This window comes from Gavialis gangeticus, unplaced genomic scaffold, assembly GCF_001723915.1.
Source record: "Gavialis gangeticus isolate Ggan-Ray unplaced genomic scaffold, GavGan_comp1, whole genome shotgun sequence".
In the NCBI taxonomy this organism is placed as follows: domain Eukaryota; kingdom Metazoa; phylum Chordata; order Crocodylia; family Gavialidae; genus Gavialis; species Gavialis gangeticus.
In genome coordinates, this window is record NW_017728993.1 from 62,659,630 (window position 1) to 62,672,813 (window position 13,184).

Sequence of the window (13,184 nt, forward strand, 5' to 3'; positions counted from 1 at the left end):
CCCCCAACAGGTTTAGCAGCCAGACACTGGTCTCCAAGCTGCTGGGCTGCATATCAGCAATTGGATTGGTATCAGCTGATATGGCTCATTAATAATTGGCCATTGGTATCACCCAAAAATCTTTATCAGTGCACCCCTAAATGTTTCTGTTGTGAAGAACTCAGAAAGATCACAAGAGGTCAGAATGTCTTTGATACTTTGGATTCCTGTTCAAATTCCCTGGGTTTATTTTGTGAATCATGTTTGCACACCTAGCAATGCTAATGTTGCATGGCATCCTTGAAAGGATCTCAAGGCACCCCAAGATGCCACAGCATCCTGCTTGAGATTCACTGAATTTGTCAAAAAGGAGCTATGTTTATGGACAGCTATCCAAGAAGCCATTATGGGAAATATTTTTACACGGTTGAGTTAAACTGGCATTTCCTACTCTAGAGGCCTTGGGCCTTACTGGAATGGAACATGTTGTCAGTACTAAGGGTGTACATTTGAGTGTTCAGTGTTACAGATGAAGGTGGCCCACTGATAGAGCTGTGCAGTGGAAGCTTCCCCAGTGCTTTTCAATGCTTTTTCTTTTTAACCAGTTCCATTCCTGACTCTCTTTAACCAGAATTGCATCCCTCTGAGAGAAGTGTTAAATCCTCTTTTTGAATTTAAAAGCAAATCAGATCTATGCTTTGTTGAACCAGATGCTTTTTAGAGAGGAAAAAAAAAGTATTTTCTGTTAGTGGAAGGCAGGAAATATTTTACATACATGATCAAGTGGCACATGATGCATGGGACATTTGAGGACAAATTGCCCTGTCCTACTTGAGAGCTGGCCTTCTGAAAGTGCTGATTTCACAACCCAAATAAAAATATTGATAGAGCTGTCAGACTTAAATAAGGCAACAGCAGTGTGAGGGGATTGTGATTTGAGAGCTGGGACACCCTTTTTCAAAGAGTGCTGAAATTAATTTGAAAGGAAGTAGATTGTTTTTCACTTTTAGATTTCCAAAACTTGGGAGAGGAGATAAAATGACAGTAAAGTTTCTAATGACCAAGGATTAACTGCTTTAATAAAAAACATACATTCAAATCAAATTGTCTATTTCCAACTAAAGTTGTTTTATAGATTGGATTGATTCACTCTGCCTGGTTGAGTTAGACTTTGAGCTCAGAGAAGGTGGTGCAAAGACCTGCCTCATGCTTAGCTGGGGCCATTGATTTTGGGCCTATTTTACAAAGAGTCTGATTTAACGGAGCAGTGTATTCAGGATATTTTTGTAGAGGGTATTAAGTGGGACAGGAGCATTCCAGATGGAAGATCAATGGCCTTTTTCTCTCCTTGCTGTCTAGTGCCAGATACTTTTTTTTTCTTGCTTTATGGCGCACTTATCTTGAGCAATGAAAACATAATTAGAGGTTGATATGAATTTGTTAGCATTAAAGACATTCCATTAGCAATAAATTTTAAGGATTTTTATTTTAATGAACAGGGTTCTAGAATGTATGACACTAAAACATGGAGGTTAAGTGCCTATATATTAAGGCCTTTCTGATGAGTTGGTTGATGGCACAACAGAGAAGCAGTCATTTGAATTCTGACAGCTACAGGAGAGGGAAACCTGGTGCTGATGCATCTTGGAAGCATGTTTAAGTAGTAGTCCCTGACTAGCCACTCATAGAATTTTAAAAGCTCTATTTAACCATTGCCTCCATAATAGTGCAAGAAGCATAATGCTGCTATGTTGCTGGGAGATAAAACAATCTAAAAACTGAAATCACCCTCCATGTTTCCAGGAGCTGTATTCTTGCACTGTATTGACATGAAAGCAATACACAAGAAAATGGAAAGGTAGTGCTTAACTTGGAGTCAGGGGGAGGTGTTGAGGTGGCACAGGAACAAGGGTTGGTAAGGTATAAAGACCCCACTATGTGGACTTTTCCTACACTTGTGAAGGTCTCTTTGGCTCAGAGAACAAACCTCTCCCCTAGGTCCTAGTAACAAAAGATGCCATTCAGATTCTTAATTCGGACCTCATTTGCTATAGACTGATAAACCACACTACATTTGTCGTCTCATCTCTGTTATTGCTTATAATTGTTGTTGACATGTGAGGTAATGTTTTGCATTATAATATGAATAAATATGCTTTGGGAAAGAAGTTGTTTGGGCTGCATTTGGAAATCAGTGGTAGTTTGTCCCTGGCAACATGCTGAGAATTTCAAATTCCTCTCTAACTTCTTGTTTTTGAATTGTAAGGGTTTTGGATGATTTGGGATGTGTGCCTAAAAAGTGTTAAACTGCTTTTTAACCTTGAGCTAAAAAGTCATACTGTCTTCTCTGAATAGAGAAGTGTTTTATACAGAGAGGAACAGCCCCAGTATGGTGATGCAAGTCAGAATATTCTGATAGCTTGGAGCATTTATACACAAATATTTGTCTGCTCTGATGTGCCAGAGATCCGGCACGTTGGAGCAGACTCAATTATCCGTTCCGCATACAGGCGTGTGAGCTGACATGCCCAGCGCTACATTGCACGCATGTTTATAACTGGCGACATGTGCAGCAACACTGAGAAAATGGCAGCGGTATGCTTTTGAACTAAAACACCTTCAATGTGTTTTAGCTCAAAAGCATGCTGCTGCCATTTTCTCAGCGCTGTCGCACGTTTTGCCTTTTATACAAATGGATGCACCTCAGCACCAGGTACTTTTAAAAGCACCTGGCACTGCAGTGCAAACATGTACAGATGGCCTTGGTGGTAAGAGGAGGTACCTGGGCTCCAGCTCTGCTTAATTATTTGTACAAAGTGAAACAGTGTCAGTGGAAAAGATTGAGAGGAGAGCACCCTGCTCCTGAAAAACATATAACCTGTTGGCAATGGCACTTTCCTGGTAGCTGGAAAATGCAGGCTCAGACCCCCTGATGACAGGGGCAGAAATTGAACCTGCATCTCCTCCTCCAGTCTTGGTAAATGCTCTTGGTGAATCTTTTGCTTTTCTAACAAGTGTTAGAAATATTTCTTTTAAAATGGAATGTGAAAGAAATGTTCAAGTCCTTTTGAGGTTTTATGTTTGGTTGGTTGATTGGCTGGTTGGTTGGTTTGATGAGGAAAAAGTTTTAAAAAAGAAAAGAGGTTGAAGCCAGAACATTTTTTTTTTTCTAATCATCTATAAAACAGAAAATCATCCTGGATAGTTTGTCACTTACTGGACTAAGCAAAAGCAACATACTCTTAGGATTGTTGGAGGAGGAAAAGGAAATTGCATGGGCTAGTATGCCAGCCTTTGGGCCAAGAGACAGATGTGGGTGTTTGTAGAGGAAAAAGCATTTGATATGTCTAGGATATGTGGGGAGGAGGAAGGAGGCAATAAAGGTCCCATAGGTCATAAGACTAAGTCTAGTGGAGGACAGGGCATTTACAGTAGTATAGGAAAAAGGAAAACTAATACTATTGGGAAAGTTTTTATGCAGCCAGCTAACGCATTTGACTTTTTAAAATTAATATGATAACTAATACTAGTATGGTTTGACTGAAGTCTGTCTGAAATTGAATAAACTTCCTTGAATTCATCCAAGACTTTGATTTTTATTTTGTAAGTATTGCACTGCTTACAAAGTAATAGTGTAAAGTAGAAGTCTCAATTAAAACCAGGATCCTCAACCTTTATAGTAACACTCTAACTTTCTGGACTGTTACCAGGTCAACAGACAGTCAGCTGAAGCTGTGGAACGTTGGGAAACCTCACTGCCTGCGCTCCTTCAAGGGCCACATCAACGAGAAGAATTTTGTAGGCCTGGCATCCAATGGAGACTATATTGCCTGTGGTGAGTAGAGCAGCATCCACATATGTTTGCAGAGCTCCCAGCCCTCCACATAGCCTTCCCCCTAGAGAGTGGTATAAAGAGTTTAAGCCTAGTGGAGTTTGTATTTATTGCAGTTCCAGACTTGTTTTTCAGCTGGTGTCATTGCGCTTGACATTTTAATGTAACCTTCAGGGTCCTGCTACACGTTCAAATTAAAGTTGATTAGAAACCAACTATAGAGTTGTTACATGTTTTTAAACATTAACTTTGTAGCTGGTTGGCTCTTTTTATAGCTGGATAGTCATTTTTGTCTTGTGATAATTACTTTGTATGTTTGGCTGGTCTAAATTTATTGCACAATTAACCAGTTAATTGTGTAATATATGTAACATCCAGCAGGGGCTTCAGAATTTTATGGAAAAATCAACAGCCAGCATTAGGTGTCATGAACATGGCATGTATCTTTTAAAGTTATTAACCAGTCGTTCTAACTAAAACATCTTATAGTAGGTCAGAATTCTGTAGCTGCTTGGGTAGTCTTGGATGTGTTATTTAGCATGGTACTCTGTATAGCCAAAGCAGTCCAGTATCCTTTATTCTGGACCACTTTCTAGTAGACCAAGCAAGTCATTTTAAAGAGTGACTCTAGCTTCCACTGAGCTGTGGTTTTTTGGGGGCTTTTTTCTCCACTAGGATGTACTATAGAATCTACGTAAATCCATTTTTCTGCTGCAGGGGATTATGGCGAACTCATGGAGGATAAATTAAGAATTCAGACAATTCCACCGTTGGTAAAAAGATTCCCTAAATCAGGGCTGTGCAACTTCAAAATGGTCAGGGGCTACGTGGCCTACAAGCTGCACACTGCAGGGAGGGCACTAGCAGGGGCCACAGGCCTCTTAGGATATATGCCCCATGTGTGCATGTGAGTGGCGGTGCTGCCACCCTGCTGCCCCACATCCTACTGCACCACGTGCATGCATAGACACACCTTCTCATGCAGCATGGCATCCCTCCCTCACCTTCAGCTCCCTGCAGGCTCCCCTATGGCACTGTGACACATGGGCACTTTGGGCTGGTGGCTTCCCCAGCACCAAGGGCTGTGCAGTGCCATCCTGCCCCACTCTTTGTGTGGGGGCAGGCAGCACAAGCCAAGGGAGGGAGGGAAGTGCCAGGACCCCAGCTGTTGGAGCAGCCAGGGTAATAGGGGCAGCTGCAGCTAGGTGGGAGCGCAGGAGCTACATTGTTTGTGTCTCACAGGCTACCAATTGAGTGTCTCTGCCCTAAATGTTGCTTCTGCACTGCTGTGGCTCATTCAAGTGTCTAGGAACATTCTTCTACTTTCAGGGTAGTGCTTTTTTTTAAATATTGCAGTGTCTGTCATTCCCCCGTTTTTCAAACCTACATAATGGCCAAGGAATCATATTATTTTTTATATCTTGTGTTCTATATCACTAAATCCCGCTTTGCACCACACTTATAATAGTGAAGTGGCCTGATTATAATTTTGTAGCATACAGGGCACCTTCAGCTATGATCTGTGCTTTACCAAAGTTACAGAACAAGATCTCAACAATACATATGCATTACTGGAGGAATCTTATAATCAAGTCTGACTAATTTGTAATGTAGACTGAGTCATAATAACTTGAAAATCTGATGTGGAGTGATGTTGATATGGAGTAGTCTAGTCACAGCAGCCATCTGTGATGAGGATCAGAGAAGTCTTACTCATGGGGTCCAGTTCTAGAACATTTCTTTGTTGACTTTTATTTATAGGAAGTGAAAATAACTCCCTCTACCTGTACTATAAGGGCCTCTCAAAGACACTGTTGACTTTCAAGTTTGACACAGTCAAAAGTGTCCTGGACAAGGACCGGAAGGAGGATGACACAAATGAATTCGTCAGTGCTGTGTGCTGGAGGGCGCTGCCAGATGGGGTAAGCTTTTCTTTCTCTTAAGATTGCAGCTGGGCAAATGCCAAATGTTCATTTAAGATGATGGCATTGTTGAAGGTTTGCCTACTTGTGATATTTTCCTGGTTACCTTTCTTGGAATTGTGCAAGTCAGTAGTAGATGGCATGATTTTAGAATAATAGAAACGTTACGTGTCACTTTTAAAAAAAAAAAAAAAAATAGTGCATGCTAATGAGTCTATTTGTAACTCAAGAAAAGTTAGAAATTCAAAATTATAGCATGCACAAAATGTCCTCTTCTGCAGACTTAGCAGCATTTTGTAGCAATCGATTCCTTTGAGTGTTTCTTTATATAGGCCTGACATCTTGTTGGTTTTTTTTTTTTGTTTGTTTGTTTTTTAAAGGAGTTTTGGTGAGGTTAAAAAAGTGATCATATGCCATTATTTAAATTGCATCTTGCCTGTGTAGGATTACATATTTCAATATAGGAACCATTTATGAATGATTAAATGTATAAATAAAATAAGCACAAGTTGCAGTCATCTCAATTACTGTTATTGATCATTATTTCAAATATACAGTATGCATACTAATACTGTAGTTTACGTTGTCTGCTTTCATCGTGAGGCTCTTGACTTGGATTGGCTTGGAAAAATTTGGTTAGAGTTTGTGTTTAAAAAAAACCTCATAAAAATACTCGCATGTGCAAAAAAATACAGTATAAAGTTATTCGTGTTTATGTTTGCAGATCAGGGATTTAATTGGTTTAGAAAAACCTTGCCCTATATGGAATTTTACTTTAAGAACTAAAGGCGAACCTGAGATATTTGCCTCCGAAAAATCTCTTCGCAGTAATAATGGTAATGGAAAATGCCCTCACAGTCATGACTTGCGTGTCACTTAAGGCAAGCTTATTTTAGATAGTAATGCAGAATCAAAACCAGATCTTGCTCTGTTTTTTAAATAATTTGCATCTCACATTCAAAGATAAAAGCTACTTTTATTCTTTTAGACCCTGAGATTTTTTTGGTCTGATTTTGTAGTAATCTTATTATAGACAGATATGGATGGCATAACTCAGGTGGACATTAGCAGCTGTACAACTTTCAATTTGGATCTCTACCACAATGGCCATTCAGCAGTAACCTGTAGACTTAAGTGCCCCTTCCCCACTTTTCTCTTTGTGGCAGTATTTCCAGTCAGCCTGCCTTGCTCATTGATTTGTATATCTGCGTTTTGTCCAGGCAATAGAGATGAAGTCTCTGAGTCTTTTTGATTACTTTTCCCTGCCTCTTCCCATGTTTCCTATCACACTGTCCCTCACTACTCTAGTCTGAGTGGTACTCAAATTTAAGCACCTCATAAGCCATTAAATTGAGTTACAGAGAGGTACAAAAGGATTTTAAAACCTGAATGTAAAAATTTGTGTAATAAATGGATGGTAATGCAACAATTAAATCAACTCAGTAATGTGCAGTCTGATCATAATTTAGATCTTATTTTGTTATCTGACTCTACCACTGTTCTGATCATATGTCATTTCCTTCTGGGTTTGTTTTAAATGGCCATGTATTTCTCCTTTGACTACCCAGAGTACCCTTTCCTAGTTTAGAAAGTGAGCAGTGAAGAGCTACATGTGATTCATGAGTTAGAGGCTGAGTGTTTGTTTTCAGCAATTTACCTGTGGCTATAGTATATCCTGTGATACTTTATGTACAGTGTTTTGCATTTTTTCATGAGCCACCATTGTGATCCCTTCTTTGTCAGGAGGCCTTAGCCTTTCTCCCGTAATAGTGCATCCACTTCCGCTGAGCCAAAAAGTACTCTTTCTTGTGCATGTTCCCCACACTTAACTGCAGGGGATCCTCCTAGAGTTTGAGATTTTGCTAGAGTTGTTGGCATGTTAAATTACTGCACCAGCATATGGTTACAAGGGTCTTGTACATCCATTATGAACCTTTCAAGGACAATGTTCTTTTATTCTTAGTTTCAAAGAAATTTTTGGAATATCATATGTCCCTTTCTAAGAAGGCTTCATACTTGCACGAGTTCACCTGGAGCACAGGATATGTTTTTAGTGAAGCTTGGAGTATATTTAGAGAAAATAATGTTTTTCTGGTGTTCTTGTAATGCATCGGAGCCAAGGATCTAGTTCTGATTTCTGGCTGATACAGTCTTACCTGAGAAAATTCACTCCTCTCATTTCCCCCCCCTTATACAAGGGGCATGCTTACGTTTTGGACACGCAACATGTTTATACCAGTGTATTTGGCCTCTATGCCAGTATAAAAAAGGATCCAATACAATACACAGTCCATGCCAGTATAATTTACTTGAATCCTGGTGTAAACTACCCTGGGAGAAAACAGGGTGAAAACTACACAGGTATATTTTAAGCATTTTCTGCTCATCCTGGGATATTGTGTGCTCAGGGCAAACAAGCTTAATACCCACTGCCTTTTTACCTAATCAGCAGTCCCTCAATGGTAGAATGATCTTTACTATGGCTCATTGGTGGTTCTTGAGGTAACTGCAGAAGTTGTAGGTCTTTCTGCAGGGGTGAGTAGGCCAGGATTTCTCTCCTTTTTCTCCCCTCTGCCTCAAGAGCAATACATTTTACCTTGAAGCAGGCTGCCCCTTGATTGAGCACCATTGGAGGTGATTAGCACCCATCTTCTCCCAGCTCTTGATTGTCAGCATCAGTTTTCTTGAGGTATGCCTTCAGTCATTTCCTCTGGCTGCTGCAAGATCTCAGGCTGCAGCTAAGCTGGGAATAGAGCACTTGTTTTGGGAATTGAGTTGGACATCTGCACACGTTGTCTGGTCCAGTGAAGTTGGTGCTTGAGGATCACTGACTTAAAGCTGATAACATTGGCTTCAACAAGGCATTTGCGTGGTGATCTTCCCATTTGATACGGATGATTTTTCCAGAGGCATTGGCGATATCTTTCCAGGCTCTTGCGATGGCAGCAGTAGGTCATGCATGTTTCACACCTGTAGAGGACAGTGGGGATGATGACTGCATTGTATAACTGGATTTTGGTGGCTTTCTGGAGATCATGGTGCATGTGAGGTGCGATGCAACAGGGGAGACTCCAGCTGGGAAACTAAGGGTGAGGTAGGCCACGTGGCAGTGTTGTGGGGAGAAGGGTGAAGGAAGAGGAGCACTGGGCTGTATGGTGCAGCAGGGAAGGGAAGAGGTGCAGCTTGTAGCTCCAGGGGTACAGCCCCCCTAGTGCAGGTTTCAGGGCATGTAACCCCTGGCTGTTCAGAAGTTGAACTGCCCTGCCTTAGGACTCTTCAGTATAAACCAGAAGTGATAGTTTCCCTGCTTTAACAACAGAACCAAGAAGATAGATAGAAATGTCTCTTCCATCTCTTTCTGAGGATTGCATATAGGAGAGTCCCTTCTAAGGGCTATATCTTGATCACACATCTGGGATGTAGATGATTCTTTATGAAGGCCCAGTTGTATTCAACTTCTCCTTTTACTCCTGCATAACTTTCCTGAAGAGAGGGCACAATATATTCTGACCTGGCTGCTTACATTCCAGAGTTAAAGGTGTACATCTTACATCTGTCACTCCATTATTCTTAACTAACCCTCTGTACCCCCTCTCAAACTTGAGTTGATGTTTCTCAGAAACCTGCTGTTTGGAGATCAGGTTCAGCATGGTCTGCTCCCAGGGCAGCAGAAAAGATATTACAGCCTAACACAGAAGCAATTTGATTATGTAGATTAAGCATGGCTCAATCTATCATAATCGCTGTAAAGAAGCCATTTAATTTGGTGCCTGTTTGCATGAGTGTTCATTACTGCAGATAAGCAGGTTAGCCTGAGAGACTTTCCAAGCAGAAATATCAAGGCCTTGATAAGCAGCAAGGAGATAGAGATAAGAGCTGGAAAAAAAAAAAGCCATGAAAATTAGCCTAGGTAAAGATTTGTGTCTTTTTAGACAGAAAAGAAAAGAAAATGTATTAGAAGCACCAGCATTTTTTTTTCTTTTTTGTTTTTAATTAAGTTTTCTCATTCTATTAAAAAAAAAAAAAAAAAAAAAAAAAAAGCAGTTTGGGAATATATACTGTACTTTGCTTAAAGGTCATTTGACATGGAGTTGGAACACTTTTAATGGTGTATTCTCCAAGTACTAACATAATGGCACTGCAACTTTGTGAAAAATGTCTTTGAATCAACATACGGATTGGAAGAACAGAGAACTGGCTCATGTTTGCTCATCTCAGGGTCATTCTTCAAATCATCAATTTAGCTGTTTCTGGGAGTTGAACCATTTAACCAGCAGCAAAAGTCTCTTGGATATTCAGGAGGCTTCAGATCTCCCTCAGATGTTATGTGACAGAAGTATCTTTTGTATCCATCACTTTCGTTGTTATCCTGTCTTGGCTTTTCTGGTAATGTTGTAATCATTCCCCAAAACTAGTTGCTAGTTGGTGTGCTAGGTTAATTACCAGTCTTGCCAGGAATTTTTAGAGGAATGACTGAACCCAGCCTTCTTTACCAAAATAGCCAGCTTCATTAGTTTCAGATGATCCTTTTCTTAGATTTTATAACTACTGTTCTGAAACAAGTGTGTTGTACACACCTTTCTGGCTTGCCACTTTAGGAAACAAAAATTGACTTGGGGGGTGGGGGGAGGTGGCTTGCCAAAACTCAGACCATTAATGACAGCGCTGACCATTAAATCATCTTATTTCTTGACAATATCTCAGATTTAATTAAATTTTTAAATAATAACATGCAGTTATTTTACCATTAATTATTAAATAGTATCTTTATTCTGTCATGTATTTGTTTTATTTCTCATAGGATTCTATATTGGCATGCATGAGCTACTCTGGGACATCAACAATTTACAATCATCAGATTGTCTCCCTTGCACTAGATTTAATTTAGGTAATTCAGATTATTTCTGAAAGTGACTCGTTACAAATTTTAACTGCTAATTAATTTGGAAGAATTATTAATATTAACATGACATCTCCCATGTTCCTAAATACCCAGTGCTTATTCAGTGTCCTTCCATAATAACCTACTTTATCTAGTCATAGTTCTAGTAACCTGAAAGCCCGGTTTTAGCTTCAGCTATTTTCCAAAAACTCAGAGTATTTTATCATTTTCATTCTACTTTGCTGTGCTTTGTTTGTAAAAGCTGGGATTTAAAATCATTTCAAAACTAATTGTTTTTATTTTCAAGTTAAATAGGGGTTTTTTTCCTTGCAGAAACTTCTGATAGAGTTCTTCAGGTAACAGTTGAAGATAATTAAAGGATAGAACTATGCTGTTCTCTCTGGTTCCCCTGGCTTCTAAATTTGAGCCTCTTTCTCTAGGTGGTCACATTCAGCAGTAGTGATCCACTGAAAATGCTTCTAGGGCAGCCCCTGCCATTTCCTCATTTTTCAGTGTTTGAGCCCCAAAACAGTTGATTCCCTACGATGAAAGATTACACTTTTGAAAAGTGTGCCTTCTCTTTATATTGACATAGCTTCTGGTCTAGTATTATATTACTCTGTTTCCTTCACCTTCATTCCCAAAATGCTGTGGATGACTCCTTGGTATATAGCACAGTAGAGCACATGCTTGTGACCCTTCAGGCAGATGAATAACATAGGGTGGGTCTGCTGGCTGGACTGGGACCCATGCTACCCCACCTACCGCCATGCATCAGGATTGAGCCCTGAACACCTAATGTAATGTGGAGATCTTTGGGAATCCCCACAGGCCAGATTGACCCAGCACCAGGGGCATCTGGCCTGCAAGGTGTGGGCTGAGCATCCCTGATATAGCAAACTTGGCTCCCCTTGTTTGTCTCTTTTGGTCAAAATGCATAATTGATAGTTTCCCATTTGCAGTAATCTAGCAATCATTTCCTGATAAACACATAAACTTAGTTATGTTCACAGTGTCTCTGTGTTTCCCCTAGAGAGCCTTAAATGGGTTGGCTGCTCCTCATGGAGTTTATGCACTATGGAGTTTAGATATGCCAAGTTAACTAACTCTGGACTAGCAGTTCTCAACCAGGGTATTGTGGCACCCCAGGATGCTGCGATACCAGCACCACCATCGTGGGGAGACACTGTCCTGCACACTGGTTTTCAGGAGGCATACAGAGGCTGAACTGGAAGATGTGTAAGAGAAGCGGCATGCCTGTCTGCATTACGCTACTTTCTGCTGCGGCTGCTTCTCAGTTTGGCACTGTTCCTCCTAAAAACTGAGGAACACAGCACAGTTTCATCCTACAGTGGCAGTAGTAACAGTTCACGGTACTCCCTTGGCCTACCCCCTCCCAGACCTGCGTGTCCTTTTGCCCAACCCTTTCCACCCCGTTGTCACTCCCCAGGTATGGCCTAACACCTCATCCCTGACAGCTGGCCATCCCTTAATTCTCCCCAACTTGCTCCAGGGCTGGAGTTCAGGGAAGATCACCCTGGATAACTAAGGGAAAAAACTTGTCCCAGTGGTTCCAGATTCCCACCAGTCACCTGGAGTCATGTGTGGGGAATCAGCTGCTGCACTAGGCCAGGCAGAGCTAGGGCAGTGGTCCCTGCCAGTGGCCTGAAGGGGTGAATGCAATATAATTGTAATTATATAGTCAGTTGATAACAATAATACAATGATAATGCTTGTTATACTCTTCATAATATTTTTATATTAGTTTTTTTTTTTAATGGGGTGCTGCTAATTTCTGAGAAGTTTTGGAGCGTCTTCAATCTAAAAAGGTTGAAAATCATTGTTCTAGATCGGGGTGAGGAATTATTTTGGCTTGAGAGCTGCTTAACAACTTTTGGTGACCTGTCCAGGGCCACAAGGGTAGCCCCACCTCTTGAAAGGTGCTCTGCCACCTGATCGCCATCTTCGGACCAGAAGTCCCTGTGACAGAATGCTACCTCTGTCTCTCCCCAAAAACTCTGCTATGTGACAATTCGGTTAACATGGCTCCTGCAGAGGGGAGACATCCCATCTCTTTAGGTAACTTGAGTTGGATACGTTCCTGAGGGAGGGGGGAAACCTGCTCCCTCTGCCTACTTGACTGGTATCACATACCTGGGTGAGGGGCTTATGCTCCCTATTGTTCTAAGCAATGCCAGCCTGACTGGGAGGAGGCTAGAGACCCTGCCAGTCTACCCAGCAACCAGTGATGTATTTCAAATTGGCTGGCTGGCAGCCAACAGGTGCTGGTCTTCATTGGACCAGGTAAATGAAATCATAAGGTCTATATAAGTTAAGTACTGCCCAGGAGGAGGAGCAGTAGCCATGATGAAAACTCAGAGAGAGAAGAGCTAGACCATCTGAAACTTGCTCTGTCTCTTGAAACTCTTGATCAGTGAACTGCCTGCCTCCAGAGGGAATCTCCATCTGCCTCTGGATGATACTTGTGAGTGAGCAACCTGAGATCTAACTAGATACACAGCTTGAAGTAATTCAGATACATGATCAAAGGCTACCCAGTCATGCCTGT

At 41.1% G+C, this 13,184-nt stretch overlaps 1 protein-coding gene across 1 annotated transcript in view; it reads left to right on the forward strand.

Annotated features, from left to right (window-relative positions):
• RFWD2 (ring finger and WD repeat domain 2) overlaps positions 1 to 13,184 on the forward strand; it is a 288,015-nt gene that overhangs the window by 201,172 nt on the left and 73,659 nt on the right. The window contains exons 19-20 of the mRNA XM_019528351.1: positions 3,690 to 3,814; positions 5,573 to 5,733. Coding sequence (XP_019383896.1) covers positions 3,690 to 3,814; positions 5,573 to 5,733 — 286 coding nt within the window. The remainder of the gene's footprint in view (positions 1 to 3,689; positions 3,815 to 5,572; positions 5,734 to 13,184) is intronic.